This window comes from Taurulus bubalis, assembly GCF_910589615.1.
Source record: "Taurulus bubalis genome assembly, chromosome: 15".
Taxonomy (NCBI): Eukaryota; Metazoa; Chordata; class Actinopteri; order Perciformes; family Cottidae; genus Taurulus; species Taurulus bubalis.
The window spans coordinates 25,226,833-25,250,178 of NC_136603.1; the positions used below are offsets into that span (position 1 = coordinate 25,226,833).

Sequence of the window (23,346 nt, forward strand, 5' to 3'; positions counted from 1 at the left end):
TAGTCAGAGATGGTGAGGTCAGAGCCACAGAGGAGATTGATGGTGAGTCCTGTGGAGCAGACCAGATCCAGGGTGTGGCCGTAGTTGTGCTGAGTGAAGTTGAAGCATCCAAGCATGTCCAGAAATGATGTGGCGGTTTTACAGTCAGAGGAGTCGATGTGGATGTTGAAGTCACCGAGCAGGAGCATGGAAGGTGAGAAGGGTCAGAATTCAGATAGGTCGGTGAGGAAGGTAGGGTTGGGTTTGGGGGGGCGGTAGATAATTGAGATGACCACAGGGGTTTAGGACCAGAGTGTCACGGCGTGGATGTGACCTCTGTTTCCCTGTCTGCCCTGTGTCTCCCCTCTGTGTCTAACCCAGTGGGGGTGGTTTGGTTCAGTGCTAGTAGTCAAGATGTTTTTGCCTAGTTTCAGTAAGACAGAGGATATCAAGGTTGTTGTCAGTGATGAATTCATTGAGGCTTTTGTTGCTTTGTGACCGGGTGTTTTGTGATTGATTGAGAGTATTTGGGTCCTGACATTGTCTGAATTAACATGCCGTTTGTTGTGATGAGGTAATAAGGGGGTGGGCTTGCGCTGGTTACTGATTCCACAGAGACTGGATTGAGTTGACAGAGGTGGGTTTGCAGATGATGAACTTGCACTGGGAGCCGATGTGGACATCACTTGGACGGATGCAGGAGAGGTTGTTTCTGTTCATGGCTCTTTGAATGCGGGGTGAGAGTGGCGGCCTGTCTGTCACAATAGGATGAATGGGAGAGCTGCAGATGAGGGGGTTAATAACAGATCGGACCAGTAGGGGGAGCTGTGGCTCGGTGGTGAGCAGGGTCCTCCTTCAATCAAAGGATTGGCGGTTTGATCCCCGGCTCCGCTAGCCCATGTCAATGTGTCCTTGGGCAAGACACTTAACCCTAAATTGTGTATCAATGTGTGTATGAATGTTAGCTACTCCTGATGGGCAGGTGGAACCTTAGCTCCTCCCATCATGGGTGAATGATGACAAGTAGTGTGAAAGCGCTTTGAGTGGTCTGAAGACTGGAAAAGCACTGTACAAGTACAGGTCCATTTACCATTTAGCTGTCGTGGTAAACTGTGCTTTGGGGCGGCAGCATGAAGAAGAGGAGGGTGTGTGTGTGAAGAGTAAATAGTCAGGCGTATGGACTGGAGTCAGGTGTGGAGACTGAGGACTCTGCTGAACCGCTGCGATCCACAGCCGAGAAAAAAACAGACAGTCCACAGCCGTAAGAAGTGTAAAAGACTTTTAAAATCAACCTTGGCCAACTCCGACTGTTTGCTGAACGTGTGGATGCACTTTCTGATGACGGCGACCACAGCTGGATCAGCTGACCTCTGACAGCGTCAACAGCTGCAGAGGCTTCTGATGGAGTATCTGTCTGCACACATGCATACTAATACCAACAAAGGCAGTTATTATCATTTCTGGAGCAGCTGTGTTTTCTCTCTGTTACCTATTTAAGAAACTGCTATGTGTATTTAAACTCTGTTGTCTACGGTGATTACTTCCGGCCAAATATGCATTATTCATCATTATTATTCATTATCATTATCTTGTGACTCAATAGAAATTATGTAAAAATGCTGACGGATAGCATCACCTGCTCTCTCTGACTTTATATGTATCCATACAAAAGTTAATGGGAGAATATTAGATCATAAAAAGACAAATATTTCTCATAAAAAAATACAGTTGCAGTCCTTTTGTTGTTTAGACCGACGTTTGACATGAATCTTTAATTTTCTTTAATTTTAGAACATGGGCAAATGGTGTACTTCAGCCTCTAGTGGCTGTCACATATTACATCAATAAACAACAAAACAAAATTTCACCTGGCAAAAATCTCATTTTTTCAGCAGTTTTTATCTCATAGACACAGGAGAGAGAACACGTTAGATCAGACTATTTTCTCACTTTCAGGGCTTCCATATAAAGTGACTTATGAGGTAACATCACACATAAAAGGTAACTTCTTAAACAATCTAAATTATTACTAATTGAAGTGTATCATCTGTGATGTGAGCTCAACATTACTCTCAATATGTTCCCTGAGACATCTCGGAAAACGTGACCGAGCTGTGTCAGAAACCATCCTCAGCACGACTCGGTCCGACCTCTTCATCTCTGCTGACCTGAGTATTGTGCGATAGATGGAAGGTGATGCCGACCATGTCACTGAAAGAAAGAACGGCCTCGTGGAGGACGATGGGGATTGATGAGGACAGTGATTTGGAATAAAGAGGCGAACCAGCTTCATTTTGGAAATATTAGTGGAGAAATGATGCCTGGGAATTTTATTCCAGTAAAGAATTATTAGCATGATTTTGTGTTTACAGTGCACTTTCATTTTGGCTAATGTCTTAAGTAATAAAGAGAAAAGCAATTTGAGGCTGTGTTTTCTGAATGTGCAATGACATCATCATTAGTGGCCCTGGTGTCTGCTCGTGTCCCCAGTGAGCCGCTCCTCAGACGCAATGCACTCCGGCGTCCTCATTGTGTTTGCAGTTGTTGACACCAACTCCTCGGTGTCGGCAGTTAAAGATGTCGGACTCTGTTCCTAAACATTTGAGCTCATCCAGCCAGATCTCACCGGAGCCTACAGGACACAGTGAGAACAAAACATGCATTCATCACACGCCTTTGAAATGTTAAAGTGCAACAACAACAGTACTACATGTTCCTGTGGTGGAGGAAGTACTTTGAACTTTCACTGAAGTAAAAATAAACCACAAGGTAAATTCAATGTTCAAAGTAAAATCCTGCTTTCAAAACCTTATGTAATTAACTACAAAGACAGTTCTAGGAAAGGAGGCCACATTTTTTAACAAAAGTATATAATGTTGGCTAGCTTTATTTTTCTGTTCTGTGACTTTTCTTTCTTTTATATTTTGTTTTGTAGTGACTTATTTACTAATATGAAACTCGGTGTAGACCATTTTAAAGTTCAAAACAACAATGATGATGTCTGGAAGTGATCGCACACTTTTAATAGCTTGAGTTTAATAGCTCGTCCAGCTACGTTAAGCCATAAACATCATGAACAAACTGAGCACACCTGTCTGCTTTGACTAGAATACAAGTGGCCCAATATTTAGTGGCAGATGTATAAATGTATTTGATGGAGAAACAGCGAGTTTTAAGCATAAAGTCAGGCGATGATTCAAATTCATTCTCTGTGATCATTTACTGAATGACATGACATGGACTGGGACCTTTGACTTTATTGAGTTTTAAAACAAACTCTAGCATTTCTGAGCAGTCCAGTGGTAGTCAACACATTAATAGCTTGCAGCCATAGACACAGCCGGTGTTTCGGCTTAACGGGTGACCGTGTTAACAGGTGACCGATGCGGTGGTTGTTGCTTGCAGTGAAGGGAGCCGTCGTGTCCCCGTAAAGGCCCTCAATCATTTAAAATACAGACTCGTTTTTGTGGTTGTTATCTACAGCAACCAGTTACTATTAATACGAGCAACAATGGACGCATTCGACTGAAAGTCCCCAGTTAACATGGTCACTCGGTAAACTGAAACACCTGATGCTCTGAAACAGTGGGAATCCTGTAGAACGTGAGTCAGCTGTTTCTGACAACCACGCATGCAGCAGCCCGACATTTGAATGCTGGTAACAGCTTGTGTTCAGTGTTTAACGCTGGATAACTCGTCTGGAGGGCGGGGCCACAATGTTCCTGCCTTGACAAAATGCACGCACATATTTTTGACAACGTTGGCAGTGAAAGGGTCTCTACTATTGTATCTGTCTCAGTAAATAAAGTTTGGAACAAGTTATTTTAGGAAAAGTTCAACAGCAGTGTATCCCTCTTTCCGGTACTTCCACTGTGCAGCATCTGGAACCAGTGGTGAGCACAGGTGTTGCTCCTATAGGAACCAATGGTGAGCACAGGTGTTGCTCCTATAGGAACCAATGGTGAGCACAGGTGTTGCTCCTATAGGAACCAGTGGTGATCACAGGTGTTGCTCCTATAGGAACCAGTGGTGATCACAGGTGTTGCTCCTATAGGAACCAGTGGTGAGCACAGGTGTTGCTCCTATAGGAACCAGTGGTGAGCACAGGTGTTGCTCCTATAGGAACCAATGGTGAGCACAGGTGTTGCTCCTATAGGAACCAGTGGTGATCACAGGTGTTGCTCCCACAGGAACCAGTGGTGAGCACAGGTGTTGCTCCTATAGGAACCAGTGGTGATCACAGGTGTTGCTCCCACAGGAACCAGTGGTGAGCACAGGTGTTGCTCCTATAGGAACCAGTGGTGATCACAGGTGTTGCTCCCACAGGAACCAGTGGTGAGCACAGGTGTTGCTCCTATAGGAACCAGTGGTGATCACAGGTGTTGCTCCCACAGGAACCAGTGGTGAGCACAGGTGTTGCTCCTATAGGAACCAGTGGTGATCACAGGTGTTGCTCCCACAGGAACCAGTGGTGAGCACAGGTGTTGCTCCTATAGGAACCAGTGGTGAGCACAGGTGTTGCTCCTATAGGAACCAGTGGTGATCACAGGTGTTGCTCCCACAGGAACCAGTGGTGAGCACAGGTGTTGCTCCCACAGGAACCAGTGGTGAGCACAGGTGTTGCTCCCACAGGAACCAGTGGTGAGCACAGGTGTTGCTCCCACAGGAACCAGTGGTGATCACAGGTGTTGCTCCTATAGGAACCAGTGGTGATCACAGGTGTTGCTCCTATAGGAACCAGTGGTGATCACAGGTGTTGCTCCCACAGGAACCAGTGGTGAGCACAGGTGTTGCTCCCACAGGAACCAGTGGTGAGCACAGGTGTTGCTCCCACAGGAACCAGTGGTGAGCACAGGTGTTGCTCCCACAGGAACCAGTGGTGAGCACAGGTGTTGCTCCCACAGGAACCAGTGGTGATCACAGGTGTTGCTCCCACAGGAACCAGTGGTGAGCACAGGTGTTGCTCCCACAGGAACCAGTGGTGAGCACAGGTGTTGCTCCCACAGGAACCAGTGGTGATCACAGGTGTTGCTCCCACAGGAACCAGTGGTGATCACAGGTGTTGCTCCCACAGTGGCCAGTGGGGACAGAAGGAATGCGTACCGAGACTAATAACTCTTTAAATGTGAATATGGGCTTTTGACTATTGTTTTAAAGCACATTGGAAAAAAAAGTCCTTCAATGTACAGATGTGAAATTGGTAGCTATCTTCTCATCTCACTCCTTTAAAAATAATTAGCACATTTCCCAATATATTGGACAATAACCATGGCATGATATTCGAGAACAACCATTGCTGATTTTGTTATGCAGAACTTAAACCTTGACCCGCCCACTACTGTTGTTAAAGTGCAAAACCAGTTTTCCTCTGCAATGAGGATTATTACTAACATTACATTGTCTCCCTTCTCAAATAAAGGTTCAGGTAGTTTTAAAAAACCTGTATCCTGTCTGTCCCTGTCAGACCTCATCCTGTCCCCAGATATCAGCTCTGGTGTTGGTGACTACGACCTTATCCCAACGCACAGAAACAATGGCCAAATCGACACAAATGTGATCTTAGTAGTAAGAAAGCAAAATATCTTTTAGGTGCGACCACAAGGTCGTTCTGAGCATGTTGGTAGTTCTAGTTAACAACATGTTTAGCTAGAAGCACAGAGAAGACAGGAAGTAGTGGGAGGGTAGAAAAGAAGATTATTTAGGGGATTGTTAAGCTTTAGGGGATATTATTATAATCTACTACTATTATTATTATTATTATTATTATTATTATTATTATTATTATTATTATTATTATTATTATCATCATTATCATTACTTACTTTTATATAACTATAACTGCTACTATTACCACTTCTATTTTCATTCTATTATATCACTGTTATCATTATTAGAAATATTATTTGTATATTTCTACATCTGCTATCATTACTACTGATGCTATTACTACTCTCATTATATTGTATAAGATGTATTTCATATGAATTGACTATGTTGTAATTGTATTATGCTGTTCATTCTGTAAACATGACATCTATTGTACTTGTATTGTATTTGTATTGTACTTGTATTGTACATGTATTGTACTTGTATTGTACATGTATTGTACTTGTATTGTATTTGTATTGTACTTGTATTGTACATGTATTGTACTTGTATTGTACATGTATTGTACTTGTATTTGTACTGTACTTGTATTGTACTTGTATTGTACATGTATTTTACTTGTACTGTACTTGTATTGAGCTCCTCCCCCTCTGACATCATGTGACTTCTTACCTGGGCTGGCAGTGAAGGTGGAAACAGCGTTTTGGAAGCCCAGCATCTTACAGATCACCTTTCCATCCACAGGGTCGAAGCCGTCGTCGCACACGGTGCCCCAGACCCCGTTGTACTTGACCTCTACTCGCCCTCTGGATCGCCCGGGCACAAGACGCACAGTCACTGTGGGCACACAACGTTCAGCTGTTTGAAGCTAAAGGTATTCTATTATGAAAGTGTCTTTTCGCAGTTTGTTTTCGTAGCTTTTAATAATATATATTGTTCTCAGGTCAGTCACATGCAGCATTACACTCTGGTGGATTTCCTTTGTCTCCCTTCTCTCCTTTGGGGCCTGGTGGTCCGGGAGGACCTGTGGAGGAAAAATGTTCAAATATATCTTCCAACCAGACTGATGGTTACATGAACTGGTATGAACTAATCTGTAACTTCAAATGCTTTGCAGAATACATCACACATGGAAGAAACCACGCTCACCTTCAGTTCCATTGAAGCCAGCTGGTCCATTCACACCTGATGACAACAACATGACATCACACACCAATAAATAAGAGTGAGTAGATTCAATCTATAGTTCAAAGTGAAGTCATGTTTAGAGCTTCGATCATCAACCAACACGTCTTTTGGATCACATCCATTACGTTTGTGTTCCGTGAGCTTCAGCAGTGAGTCAGTGCCATGCAGCGCCTCAACTACACCTGCCTCTCAGTCTGGTTTCTCTCTGCATGCACTTTGTATCGGCCTGTCAGAAGCAGCATATAATTGGCGTAGGTTTGTTTGCAACAACTTTGCGTTTAGAAATATCCACTCGATCGGAAGGGGGCGACCTCCTGGCATCGTGAGACGAGCAGCGTCTCTGCTGCGGGCTGCAGCTTCATTAGCTGCTAATAACCTCTGTGTTATCACGAGTGCTACAGGAGGCGGGATTAGCCTCGCACAGACTCAGAGACGCACACACATGATCAATCTCACGATCTTCCCGGCAGAATAAAGAGGAAGTGTCTGGATACATGTATTTGTATTTCTGTTAGCAGCTCTTGAAGGAGGAAGACCCACCATGACTATTACTATATATAATAGCACCAGCGTGTAGTTTCTTTCTACACACATTATATATAATAATAATAAAGTATGTATTGAGCTAATATCCAAACCCTTACCTTGGGTCCCATGTTCTCCCTTTGCACCTAGTCCCTGATCCCCAGGGAGTCCAGGTGAACCCTTTGGACCTGCATTCACACAGACACACATGATTATGAACTGTTATTTATGTTTTTTTGGTACAAATATATATTTTATAAATGCAAGCTGGTAAAATTGTATCATTATGCATGACACAGCGCTGTGTCAGCGATATCACAGATCATACCCAGAAGTGAAAGGAGGAAGAGAAACTGAAATTTATAATTTTATAACTGCAATCTGCTGATACATTTTTTTCCACCGTGGAACTGAGCCTCTGTAAAGTAAGTTGCTAAGCTATAAAGTATTTACAGGAGGAACATCTTCTCAGGATGATTTGCCTGAACACACATGTTTCAGCTTTGCCCTGCTGATAACAGAACAGATTTTTAGAAAGAGCAATTTAACAATGTGAATGTAATTGAATGTATTTATTCATCTAATATGTTCATTATGTGCACGTCACGTTTCTGCTCATCTTTTCCTCACGGAGACAATCAGAGCAAAACAACTGTAAGCTGTAACATGTAGAGCTTCAGCTCATGAGATGCAACATGTAGAGCTTCAGCTCATGCGCTGTAACATGTAGAGCTTCAGCTCATGAGCTGTAACATGTAGAGCTTCAACACATGAGCTGTAACATGTAGAGCTTCAGCTCATGAGCTGTAACATGTAGAGCTTCAGCTCATGCGCTGTAACATGTAGAGCTTCAGCTCATGAGCTGTAACATGTAGAGCTTCAGCTCATGAGCTGTAACATGTAGAGCTTCAGCTCGTGAGCTGTAACATGTAGAGCTTCAGCTCGTGAGCTGTAACATGTAGAGCTTCAGCTCATGCGCTGTAACATGTAGAGCTTCAGCTCGTGAGCTGTAACATGTAGAGCTTCAGCTCATGCGCTGTAACATGTAGAGCTTCAGCTCATGAGCTGTAACATGTAGAGCTTCAGCTCATGAGCTGTAACATGTAGAGCTTCAGCTCATGAGCTGCAACATGTAGAGCTTCAGCTCGTGAGCTGCAACATGTAGAGCTTCAGCTCGTGAGCTGTAACATGTAGAGCTTCAGCTCATGCGCTGTAACATGTAGAGCTTCAGCTCATGAGCTGTAACATGTAGAGCTTCAGCTCATGAGCTGTAACATGTAGAGCTTCAACACATGAGCTGTAACATGTAGAGCTTCAGCTCATGAAATGTAACATGTAGAGCTTCAGCTCATGAGCTGTAACATGTAGAGCTTCAGCTCATGAAATGCAACATGTAGAGCTTTAACACATGAGCTGTAACATGTACAGCTTCAGCTCATGAGATGCAACATGTAGAGCTTCAGCTCGTGATATATAACATGTAGAGCTTCAGCTCATGAAATGTAACATGTAGAGCTTTAACACATGAGCTGTAACATGTAGAGCTTCAGCTCATGAGATGCAACATGTAGAGCTTCAGCTCATGAGATACAACATGTAGAGCTTCAGCTCATGAGCTGTAACATGTAGAGCTTCAGCTCATGAGCTGTAACATGTAGAGCTTCAGCTCGTGAGCTGTAACATGTAGAGCTTCAGCTCATGAGCTGTAACATGTAGAGCTTCAGCTCATGAGATACAACATGTAGAGCTTCAGCTCATGAGCTGTAACATGTAGAGCTTCAGCTCATGAGCTGTAACATGTAGAGCTTCAGCTCATGAGCTGCAACATGTAGAGCTTCAGCTCGTGAGCTGCAACATGTAGAGCTTCAGCTCGTGAGCTGTAACATGTAGAGCTTCAGCTCATGCGCTGTAACATGTAGAGCTTCAGCTCGTGCGCTGTAACATGTAGAGCTTCAGCTCATGAGCTGTAACATGTAGAGCTTCAACACATGAGCTGTAACGTGTAGAGCTTCAGCTCATGCGCTGTAACATGTAGAGCTTCAGCTCATGAGCTGTAACATGTAGAGCTTCAGCTCATGAGCTGTAACATGTAGAGCTTCAGCTCATGAGCTGTAACATGTAGAGCTTCAGCTCGTGAGATGTAACATGTAGAGCTTCAGCTCATGAGCTGCAACATGTAGAGCTTTAACACATGAGCTGTAACATGTAGAGCTTCAGCTCATGAGATGCAACATGTAGAGCTTCAGCTCATGAGATGTAACATGTAGAGCTTCAGCTCGTGAGATGTAACATGTAGAGCTTCAGCTCATGAAATGTAACATGTAGAGCTTTAACACATGAGCTGTAACATGTAAAGCTTCAGCTCATGAGATGCAACATGTAGAGCTTCAGCTCGTGATATGTAACATGTAGAGCTTCAGCTCATGAAATGTAACATGTAGAGTTTAACACATGAGCTGTAACATGTAGAGCTTCAGCTCATGAGATGCAACATGTAGAGCTTCAGCTCATGAGCTGTAACATGTAGAGCTTCAGCTCGTGAGCTGTAACATGTAGAGCTTCAGCTCGTGAGCTGTAACATGTAGAGCTTCAGCTCGTGAGCTGTAACATGTAGAGCTTCAGCTCATGCGCTGTAACATGTAGAGCTTCAGCTCATGAGCTGCAACATGTAGAGCTTCAGCTCGTGAGCTGTAACATGTAGAGCTTCAGCTCATGAGCTGTAACGTGTAGAGCTTCAGCTCTTGAGATGTAACATGTAGAGCTTCAGCTCATGAGCTGCAACATGTAGAGCTTCAGCTCATGAGCTGTAACATGTAGAGCTTTAGCTCATGAAATGTAACATGTAGAGCTTCAACACATGAGCTGTAACATGTAGAGCTTCAGCTCATGAAATGTAACACGTAGAGCTTCAGCTCATGAGCTGTAACATGTAGAGCTTCAGCTCATGAAATGTAACACGTAGAGCTTCAGCTCATGAGATGTAACATGTAGAGCTTCAGCTCGTGAGATGTAGCATGTAGAGCTTCAGCTCATGAAATGTAACATGTAGAGCTTTAACACATGAGCTGTAACATGTAGAGCTTCAGCTCATGAGATGCAACATGTAGAGCTTCAGCTTGTGAGATGCAACATGTAGAGCTTCAGCTCGTGAGATGTAACATGTAGAGCTTCAGCTCATGAAATGTAACATGTAGAGCTTTAACACATGAGCTGTAACATGTAGAGCTTCAGCTCATGAGCTGTAACATGCAGAGCTTCAGCTCATGAGCTGTAACATGTAGAGCTTCAGCTCATGAGCTGTAACATGTAGAGCTTCAGCTCGTGAGCTGTAACATGTAGAGCTTCAGCTCGTGAGCTGTAACATGTAGAGCTTCAGCTCATGCGCTGTAACATGTAGAGCTTCAGCTCATGAGCTGTAACATGTAGAGCTTCAGCTCATGAGCTGTAACATGTAGAGCTTCAGCTCATGAGCTGTAACATGTAGAGCTTCAACACATGAGCTGTAACATAGAGCTTCAACACATGAGCAGTAACATGTACAGATTCAGCTCATGAGCTGTAACATGTAGAGCTTCAGCTCATGAACTGTAACATGTAGAGCTTCAGCTCATGAGCTGTAACATGTAGAGCTTTAACACATGAGCTGTAACATGTACAGATTCAGCTCATGAGCTGTAACATGTAGAGCTTCAGCTCATGAGCTGTAACATGTAGAGCTTCAACACATGAGCTGTAACATGTAGAGCTTCAACACATGAGCAGTAATGTGTAGAGCTTCAGCTCGAGTAACCTGAGTTAATATGTAAACATTTGCTAGGAGGTGAGGAGTGAGAAAACATTCCTTTTGTAGGCACCAATGACACCACACAGGTCCAGGAGACTTTATCATTTTTACTACTGTTTGCAAATATGATCTATGATGCTTTATAATAAAGGAATGCAGCTGCCATGTTTTGACTGAAGCAGACCGGTGTGAGAGGGGTGGTCCCATCGCTCTGGATGCTACAGCCTGGTTTTCATCTGTCGGCCCTGACGAGCCCTACAGCATGTCATCAGTGGTGATTTAAGCTCCTTTAAAAAAAATGTGTCTAGAACTGCTTCAATAAGGACGACAAGTGCATTATTCCACAGATGATTGTAAAAAACTCACCAACTTCACCAGCAACTCCTTGCTTCCCAGGTTCTCCTTTGAGTCCCAGTTCACCCTTTGGTCCAAGAGGGCCAGCAGGGCCGCTGTCACCTAGAAAGCAGAACACAGGTATGTGGTCTAGGGATGGACTTCTGCTGCTCAACACGTTGAATAAGGCCGTGCACCGGGTCCACCGTTTGTGAACTTCTTCAGACCACGCATGTGACATGTGAATATATTCTCTCACACGTCGTTGGAAGTCCAGCTGAAGAAGATTGTGGTCTTGGAGCCCATAATGCTCGTTCCATCCCATGATACTGACAGGGTTTCTCCTGACGCTGTGAGGGGAAGGCTGATGCGTTCAAGAAGAGTTATCCCTCTGGAAGTGGCTCAATAGATTTCCATAAGATAATGTTTGGCTTGATGGCAGAAGGAAAGGTCACGATGATCTAAAGATCCTCAAGACTCATCGTATGAGGATCACAAACATACATATTCAGTCATGGCCATCTGGCAGTTTGAGGACAAAGTAAATGTGTTACAGTTGTTCTCGAGCTGGAACAACGTCTAGAAACATAAGCTCATGAAAGCAGACCAAGCATTCCATCTAATTATTTATTTGTGGTGGTGAAACTCAACCATCACTCATTTCCATGTTCAAAGCCGTTGGCTGTGTTAATGCATTATGGCATACATTTTGGTAACGTGAGTTTTTCAAGTTCAGCCTCAGCTCCTATAATAAATCGTAGACTGTGTCAGACAAAAACGTCCAAATGAAAACCCAAAACCACAACGTTACAGTAATCTGGTGCCCAGGCTTCCACATTGTAGTTTTTACAATGTTCTACCAAATTTATTTAAATTTACCAATCTTAAATTCAATACCTGTTATTTACCTGGTTTCCTGCACACACAAGTCAATAGTCCATATTGTTGGTAATCAGTGACATATCCCACACACACCACAACAGAGGCATTATGTAAACAAACTGGCATTGGAAAGGTTCTCAAAATCAATCAATATTGGTTATAGTGGTTGTAACCAAGACTAAGAGTGTACAACAATATAATTATAATATAATAATAAAATAATATGAATAGTCATGGCATGGTGTTTTGTCTTCAAAGGAAATGAGAGCAACTTTTTTAAAGGCTTAAATATACTGAGTGAAGTAAGTAAAAACTGTTTGTCTCTAATCATGTGCAGCTTCTAACAAACTATTAGCAAAGCACACACAGACACAAGAAGTTGCTAAAAGTCATAACAAATCGTACATTTGATCAAATTTTTTTTTTGGGCTCGGCTGGACTGAGAGTGAAGGTCCAGCCCGGATACAGATTTCAGACAGGAAACACTAGAGTGCTGGAAGCTGAGAGGTATGAGATAGCAGGTGATGAGGACCCGTCTCCATCACAGGAAATAACATGTGCTTATTGTTAAGATGCTTCTGAGAGGAATGTAAGTATGTCTATTCCTTGTTACGTTGTCCCAGTGAAGACAGCACTATTAACTGATTTAACTTGAACTCTCCTCGACTCACCTTTGATGCCACTCTGTCCCGGCCTGCCTGCCGCTCCATCTGTTCCCGGAGTACCAGGAGGTCCTGAGAGCACATGCACACAAGAGGGTGGATAAACTCTGCTCTTACAGTTCTGTTCGGGTTGTTACAGTTTTATACTTTACAACCATACCAGTTAGCCTGGAACCTAAAATCCATCCTCAATACGCTAACAAGCAGGAATGCTCATTGTGAGAAATACTCATTGTTATACATGCTCATTGTGATGATTGCTCATTATGATACATGCTCATTGTGATACATGCTCATTGTGATGATTGCTCATTATGATACATGCTCATTGTGATGATTGCTCATTATGATACATGCTCATTGTGATGATTGCTCATTATGATACATGCTCATTATGATACATGCTCATTATGATACATGCTCATTGTGATGATTGCTCATTATGATACATGCTCATTATGATACATGCTCATTGTGATGATTGCTCATTATGATACATGCTCATTGTGATGATTGCTCATTATGATACATGCTCATTATGATACATGCTCATTATGATACATGCTCATTGTGATACATGCTCATTATGATACATGCTCATTATGATACATGCTCATTGTGATACATGCTCATTATGATACATGCTCATTATGATACATGCTCATTGTGATGATTGCTCATTATGATACATGCTCATTGTGATACATGCTCATTATGATACATGCTCATTGTGATGATTGCTCATTATGATACATGCTCATTATGATACATGCTCATTATGATACATGCTCATTGTGATACATGCTCATTATGATTCATGCTCATTATGATACATGCTCATTATGATACATGCTCATTATGATACATGCTCATTTTGATACATGCTCATTTTGATACATGCTCATTGTTATACATGCTCATTATGATACATGCTCATTATGATACATGCTCATTTTGATACATGCTCATTATGATACATGCTCATTATGATACATGCTCATTTTGATACATGCTCATTTTGATACATGCTCATTATGATACATGCTCATTGTGATACATGCTCATTATGATACATGCTCATTTTGATACATGCTCATTTTGATACATGCTCATTATGATACATGCTCATTGTGATACATGCTCATTATGATACATGCTCATTATGATACATGCTCATTTTGATACATGCTCATTTTGATACATGCTCATTGTGATACATGCTCATTATGATACATGCTCATTATGATACATGCTCATTGTGATACATGCTCATTATGATACATGCTCATTATGATACATGCTCATTATGATACATGCTCATTGTGATTCATGCTCATTATGATACATGCTCATTGTGATACATGCTCATTGTGATGATTGCTCATTATGATACATGCTCATTGTGATACATGCTCATTATGATACGTGCTCATTATGATACATGCTCATTGTGATGATTGCTCATTATGATACATGCTCATTGTGATACATGCTCATTGTGATGATTGCTCATTATGATACATGCTCATTGTGATGATTGCTCATTATGATACATGCTCATTATGATACATGCTCATTATGATACATGCTCATTGTGATACATGCTCATTATGATACATGCTCATTGTGATACATGCTCATTATGATACATGCTCATTATGATACATGCTCATTGTGATACATGCTCATTATGATTCATGCTCATTATGATACATGCTCATTATGATACATGCTCATTGTGATACATGCTCATTATGATTCATGCTCATTATGATACATGCTCATTTTGATACATGCTCATTGTGATGATTGCTCATTATGATACATGCTCATTATGATACATGCTCATTATGATACATGCTCATTATGATACATGCTCATTGTGATGATTGCTCATTGTGATACATGCTCATTGTGATGATTGCTCATTATGATACATGCTCATTATGATACATGCTCATTATGATACATGCTCATTGTGATGATTGCTCATTATGATACATGCTCATTATGATACATGCTCATTGTGATGATTGCTCATTGTGATACATGCTCATTGTGATACATGCTTATTGTGATGATTGCTCATTATGATACATGCTCATTATGATACATGCTCATTATGATACATGCTCATTATGATACATGCTCATTGTGATGATTGCTCATTGTGATACATGCTCATTATGATACATGCTCATTATGATACATGCTCATTGTGATGATTGCTCATTATGATACATGCTCATTATGATACATGCTCATTATGATACATGCTCATTATGATACATGCTCATTGTGATGATTGCTCATTATGATACATGCTCATTATGATACATGCTCATTGTGATGATTGCTCATTATGATACATGCTCATTGGGATGATTGCTCATATGATACATGCTCATTATGATACATGCTCATTATGATACATGCTCATTATGATACATGCTCATTATGATACATGCTCATTATGATACATGCTCATTGTGATACATGCTCATTATGATACATGCTTATTATGATACATGCTCATTGTGATGATTGCTCATTATGATACATGCTCATTGTGATGATTGCTCATTATGATACATGCTCATTATGATACATGCTCATTATGATGCATGCTCATTATGATACATGCTCATTATGATACATGCTCATTGTGATGATTGCTCATTGTGATGATTGCTCATTATGATACATGCTCATTATGATACATGCTCATTATGATACATGCTCATTGTGATACATGCTCATTGTGATGATTGCTCATTATGATCCATGCTCATTATGATTCATGCTCATTATGATTCATGCTCATTATGATACATGCTCATTGTGATGATTGCTCATTATGATACATGCTCATTATGATACATGCTCATTATGATACATGCTCATTGTGATACATGCTCATTGTGATACATGCTCATTGTGATGATTGCTCATTATGATTCATACTCACTATGATACATGCTCATTGTGATACATGCTCATTATGATACATGCTCATTATGATACATGCTCATTATGATACATGCTCATTGTGATACATGCTCATTGTGATGATTGCTCATTGTGATACATGCTCATTGTGATGATTGCTCATTATGATTCATGCTCATTATGATACATGCTCATTGTGATACATGCTCATTATGATACATGCTCATTATGATTCATGCTCATTATGATACATGCTCATTATGATACATGCTCATTGTGATGATTGCTCATTATGATACATGCTCATTATGATACATGTTCATTGTGATGATTGCTCATTATGATACATGCTCATTATGATACATGCTCATTGTGATACATGCTCATTGTGATGATTGCTCATTATGATCCATGCTCATTATGATTCATGCTCATTATGATTCATGCTCATTATGATACATGCTCATTGTGATGATTGCTCATTATGATACATGCTCATTATGATACATGCTCATTATGATACATGCTCATTGTGATACATGCTCATTGTGATGATTGCTCATTATGATTCATACTCATTATGATGCATGCTCATTGTGATACATGCTCATTGTGATGATTGCTCATTATGATTCATACTCATTATGATACATGCTCATTGTGATACATGCTCATTATGATACATGCTCATTATGATTCATGCTCATTATGATACATGCTCATTATGATACATGCTCATTGTGATGATTGCTCATTGTGATGATTGCTCATTATGATTCATGCTCATTATGATACATGCTCATTATGATACATGCTCATTATGATACATGCTCATTATGATACATGCTCATTGTGATACATGCTCATTGTGATGATTGCTCATTATGATCCATGCTCATTATGATTCATGCTCATTATGATTCATGCTCATTATGATACATGCTCATTGTGATGATTGCTCATTATGATACATGCTCATTATGATGCATGCTCATTATGATACATGCTCATTGTGATACATGCTCATTGTGATACATGCTCATTGTGATGATTGCTCATTATGATTCATACTCACTATGATACATGCTCATTGTGATACATGCTCATTATGATACATGCTCATTATGATACATGCTCATTATGATACATGCTCATTGTGATACATGCTCATTGTGATGATTGCTCATTGTGATACATGCTCATTGTGATGATTGCTCATTATGATTCATGCTCATTATGATACATGCTCATTGTGATACATGCTCATTATGATACATGCTCATTATGATTCATGCTCATTATGATACATGCTCATTATGATACATGCTCATTGTGATGATTGCTCATTATGATACATGCTCATTATGATACATGTTCATTGTGATGATTGCTCATTATGATACATGCTCATTATGATACATGCTCATTGTGATACATGCTCATTGTGATGATTGCTCATTATGATCCATGCTCATTATGATTCATGCTCATTATGATTCATGCTCATTATGATACATGCTCATTGTGATGATTGCTCATTATGATACATGCTCATTATGATACATGCTCATTATGATACATGCTCATTGTGATGATTGCTCATTATGATTCATACTCATTATGATACATGCTCATTGTGATACATGCTCATTGTGATGATTGCTCATTATGATTCATACTCATTATGATACATGCTCATTGTGATACATGCTCATTATGATACATGCTCATTATGATTCATGCTCATTATGATACATGCTCATTATGATACATGCTCATTGTGATGATTGCTCATTGTGATACATGCTCATTGTGATGATTGCTCATTATGATTCATGCTCATTATGATACATGCTCATTGTGATACATGCTCATTATGATACATGCTCATTATGATTCATGCTCATTATGATACATGCTCATTATGATTCATGCTCATTATGATTCATGCTCATTATGATACATGCTCATTATGATACATGTTCATTGTGATGATTGCTCATTATGATACATGCTCATTATGATACATGCTCATTGTGATACATGCTCATTGTGATGATTGCTCATTATGATCCATGCTCATTATGATTCATGCTCATTATGATTCATGCTCATTATGATACATGCTCATTGTGATACATGCTCATTGTGATGATTGCTCATTATGATTCATGCTCATTATGATTCATGCTCATTATGATACATGCTCATTGTGATACATGCTCATTGTGATGATTGCTCATTATGATTCATACTCATTATGATTCATACTCATTATGATTCATACTCATTATGATACATGCTCATTATGATACATGCTCATTATGATTCATGCTCATTATGATACATGCTCATTATGATACATGCTCATTGTGATGATTGCTCATTGTGATACATGCTCATTGTGATGATTGCTCATTATGATTCATGCTCATTATGATACATGCTCATTATGATACATGCTCATTATGATTCATGCTCATTATGATACATGCTCATTGTGATACATGCTCATTATGATACATGCTCATTATGATTCATGCTCATTATGATGCATGCTCATTATGATACATGCTCATTGTGATGATTGCTCATTATGATACATGCTCATTATGATACATGTTCATTGTGATGATTGCTCATTATGATACATGCTCATTGTGATACATGCTCATTGTGATGATTGCTCATTATGATTCATGCTCATTATGATACATGCTCATTATGATACATGCTCATTGTGATACATGCTCATTGTGATGATTGCTCATTGTGATTCATGCTCATTATGATTCATGCTCATTATGATACATGCTCATTGTGATACATGCTCATTGTGATACATGCTCATTATGATACATGCTCATTATGATACATGCTCATTATGATACATGCTCATTATGATTCATGCTCATTATGATACATGCTCATTATGATACATGCTCATTGTGATGATTGCTCATTGTGATACATGCTCATTGTGATGATTGCTCATTATGATTCATGCTCATTATGATACATGCTCATTGTGATACATGCTCATTGTGATACATGCTCATTATGATTCATGCTCATTATGATGCATGCTCATTATGATACATGCTCATTGTGATGATTGCTCATTATGATTCATGCTCATTATGATGCATGCTCATTATGATACATGCTCATTGTGATGATTGCTCATTATGATTCATGCTCATTATGATACATGCTCATTGTGATACATGCTCATTGTGATACATGCTCATTATGATACATGCTCATTATGATTCATGCTCATTATGATGCATGCTCATTATGATACATGCTCATTGTGATGATTGCTCATTATGATACATGCTCATTATGATACATGTTCATTGTGATGATTGCTCATTATGATACATGCTCATTGTGATACATGCTCATTGTGATGATTGCTCATTATGATTCATGCTCATTATGATACATGCTCATTATGATACATGCTCATTGTGATACATGCTCATTGTGACTTCAAGCACACGCCCACACACAGCCACGTGCGTCCTACCTGGCGTGAGGCTGACAGCGGTCAGTTTGCCCTCCAGGCTGTAGGTGGTGCTGTTGAGCAGGGTCAGGTCAGACTGCAGCCTGGCCAGATGCCCTTCCTCTCCACACAGGCTGTTGACCTGTTTGCATGGCAGAAACATGACAATGATGTTACATTAATGCTGTAAAATATGATCACATCAAATTAATGAAACTGTGCTAAATACATTTACATAAATACGTTTACATTGAGACATTTCATTTGGGCATATCTGTGCTTCCCCTTTTGATCTCTCTGCCGATGCTGATGAACTGAAACACATGTGCATTCAAAATAATGTTTCAAGCATTCATAAAACGGCATAAAAAAGGGTTCGGAATACATGGGCATCCATCTACGGCTCAGGAGCGAGACAGGAGATCCCAGAAAGCATCGCAAAGAAATGTACAGGGACTTCTAAAATAACGTAGATTTTGGTGCCACTGTGTTTTACTGTATGCAGTTATATTTACTGTGTATGTTTCAAATGTGGTGTTTCAGTCCTTTATTACAGGGTGTGACTCACTCTGATGCATTTATTATATTATGAGAGTAGTAGAGAGAGAGGAGAGGAAGAGAGAGAGACAGAGAGAGGGAGAGAGGATAGGAAAGAGACGAAAGAGAGAGAGAGAGAGAGAGAGGAAAGAGAGAGAAGGAGAGGGAGAGAGGAGAGGAGAGGAAAGAGAGGAAAGAGAGGGAGAGAGGAAAGAGAGAGAGATGAGAGGAAAGAGAGTAAGTAGAGATAAGTAGATTTGTCTGCGTTTGGAAAGGGGTGCTTGTTAACTTTCACTCTGTGCTATAACAGAGGACGTGGTGCTGCCTGGGCACCGTTGTTGTTGTTATTATTATTATTATTATTATTATTATTATTATTATTATTATTATGTTACATAATCTACATCCCACTGACTGCTTCCCTAGCTGGGCTAGCTACCCAGTCTTTATGCTAAGCTAGGTTTACCCAGACTCCAACTAGCTAGTAAACACATGAGGTTGATATGGTTCTTCTTATCTCACTAGCAGAAAAATAAGTCTAAAATGTATTTCAGAATTAGAAGCATTTGTAATGATGGTCATTATTCTAAGGCCTTACATACTTTTTCTAATTGATAAACTGGACAAAGAGTTGAAGTAAAGAAGCTAATACAAAAGTAAAACGTGCATTATAAACAGCAGGACCTGGGTTTTCAGGGCCCTCAGGTGGCCCCTCAGGGTCTTGGTTTCTTGACTGTTGTTGAAGAGGAGACTTTGAAAGTGCTCATCACCCTCGGCCCCAGGAGGGATGTGATCGGATGTCAGCTTCTCCAACCTGGGATCAGACAACGAAGACTCCAACTTGACGACTGGGACAGACAACAGGAGTTCCATCAGTTTGACTTTGTTCAAAAAGCTCATGACACAAACGGACAGAATGATCTTGGTCCTCTTCAATATATCACATTTAAAGAACATGTGACAATAAATAACACTATTGGTAAGCAGTCGTACCTTTACAAATGAGAAAGACATCCAGGGCGGTCTGCAAGATGAGGAAAAGCACCATCACATTGAAGCACCACTGTCTTCTGGGCGTCGCCGGCTTTAGATCTGAAACACAGGAAACGGACTGGGATCAAACTCCTGCAGTAAACTGCGTCCTTGGAAAATAATTCCAAGTAGCCGGGATCATCCAGTTGATACAAATACCTTTGCTCTGAGCTTCTAACATTTGGACAACCGTTGCAACAACCGTCTCACCGGGTCTTGTTTTGTGAACGAAGAGCCGACAGCGTTGTGCCATTTCAGATGTAACTTTTGTGTGGAGAATAAACTGAAACGGCTCAGATATGACATGATATCACTTCTGAGCTCGCTGTAAAACCTTAAACTATATAAATATCTAATAACATGAATACAAGTCTTGTGTATTTATTTATTGTGTTTTAGTCTGGCAAATATGTTTGGTAAAATGATATGAATGACATGTTCTCTTCACATATTGAGAAGATGTTGTATTCTGCTGCGTTTCAACACGTGCCCTCACTGAGTGTTCGTCCTGAAACCACGAGGTCGCTGGGACCATCTGATAGTATAAATCCTTATATTCTGCAGATATTCTCCATTACTCTTCATGTCTATTAAAGTTCAGGTCAGCGAGGTCAGTATAACACAGCGATGCAGCTGGAGTTGGTTGTGTCTATGAAAGGTCCAGTTCTCAAGGGAAGTCAGTCACACGCCTGCACTTCAACACTCACACCTGTTTATCAGTATGTTGACACTAGAGAAGCAGACGGGTCGTTGCACGGTCCAGCCTTGTGAGAAAAGATGAGAACATGATTCTCTTCCTCTTGACAGGATAGAGCCAATCAGATGTGAGGATGAGGCGAGACCAACCTGTGACCATAACCTGTGTATGAAAGGCAACACTTCTGGCAGTTGTTCTTTCTGCTGCTGTTCCACTCACTGCTTTTGGAACTGCAGCGCCTTCATTTCTTCTCAGCATTGGTCTTTTCTGCAATATCTGCTCAATTGTTTTTCTGTTGTCACATACATGACATGTAACCTCAGCTGTAGAGCAGAGGGTTCCTCAGCTCTACAGCGCATCACAATCTTTTTTTTACATTTTCACAAATGTAACTTTGGTACTTTATGTGTTCACCTTTAACTTTAACAGGTAAATATATATATATATATATATATATATATATATATATATATATATATATATATATATATATATATATATATATATATATATATCTTGTATCTGTCTGATTAGAGTTAATGGTCAAGGTCAGTGCGACCTCACTAAACATGTTTTTGGCCGTACCGAAATAATTCATTCATTTCACAAAAATGTTTAATAGAATAAAATGTAGTGATGACATTTTAGACAGATATAGCCGTAGACTGCTACTGCATACAGCCATGAGGAAGTCATATTCTAGTTTATCATATATATATATATATATACTTTGCAACAGTGGCTGAATCAAATGCCCCTCTGGGCGATGCTTGTCCATGACAGCAGCGGCTGGTGTAATAATATTAATAATACTTTTAATTTACATTGCGCTTTTCTAAATACTAATAATAGTAATAAAGACCTTTATCACAAAGAAATGTGGATTTGTCACAGTAAGAAATATAGCTTTAGTTTCATATCCTGTATTGTTCATGACGTCACTGATGAGTCATCTGTGATGCGTAACACTTTTATATCAAGCGCCCGCTTTAAAAAAGACTGTTGATCCAAATTTACATCAAACAGTTTTAATTTATTTTTACAAAATAGCCCAAAATCTCAATTCCTCGGGGAGCACTGTCGTCATACTAGACATATATTTGGATATCATATTTTCTGGAGTTGAAACATCTTCCAATCTTGGCCAAGCTTCTTATGGGGAATTGATTCCTGCATAATCAGCTAATAATTCATATGCCAACTGTTAAACCAATCAGGTTCCAACGACAGCAAACCCATGTAGTTGTTCTCTGCATAGTTCTGGTTCTTGTTGAATGTGTTAGTGAATAACCTCCTAGTGGAGTGAGTCCTCACCCTCGGGCTGGAAGCTGTACAGGTCCGTCCTGCTGAGGCTCATGTCAAACAGCGGGTTGCTCTGCGTGTACGAGACTCCGTCCATCTTCCGGTCCACTGAGGTCTCCATGCTCCGGGAGGCTCTCCTCTCTTCCTGCTTCAGGAGCTCTTATAGCACCGGAGCATGAGGTCCGGAAACAGATTGCAACAGAACCTGAGAAAGAACTCACAGAGAAGCAGAATAAGGAACTCCATCTGATTCGGCAGCACGCCCAGGCCGGAGCAGAATGAGGAAGTCGGCACTGAAGCAGATGCAAGGCCTTGCAAAAGTGTACATGAAACAAAGTTCAGTATTAGTTATCACTGT

At 40.3% G+C, this 23,346-nt stretch overlaps 1 protein-coding gene across 1 annotated transcript; it reads right to left on the bottom strand.

Annotated features, from left to right (window-relative positions):
- Nucleotides 1–1,726: 1,726 nt before the first annotated feature.
- marco (macrophage receptor with collagenous structure) lies at nt 1,727–23,109 on the bottom strand (the record flags this gene model as incomplete). Its single annotated transcript, XM_079230820.1, has 11 exons — nt 1,727–2,611; nt 6,259–6,423; nt 6,551–6,610; nt 6,736–6,771; nt 7,419–7,487; nt 11,450–11,539; nt 12,970–13,032; nt 19,445–19,562; nt 20,642–20,805; nt 20,951–21,049; nt 23,001–23,109. 11 exons carry the CDS (start codon nt 23,107–23,109, stop codon nt 2,481–2,483), a joined length of 1,104 nt encoding a protein of 367 aa, XP_079086946.1. The 3' UTR covers nt 1,727–2,480.
- Nucleotides 23,110–23,346: the final 237 nt, after the last annotated feature.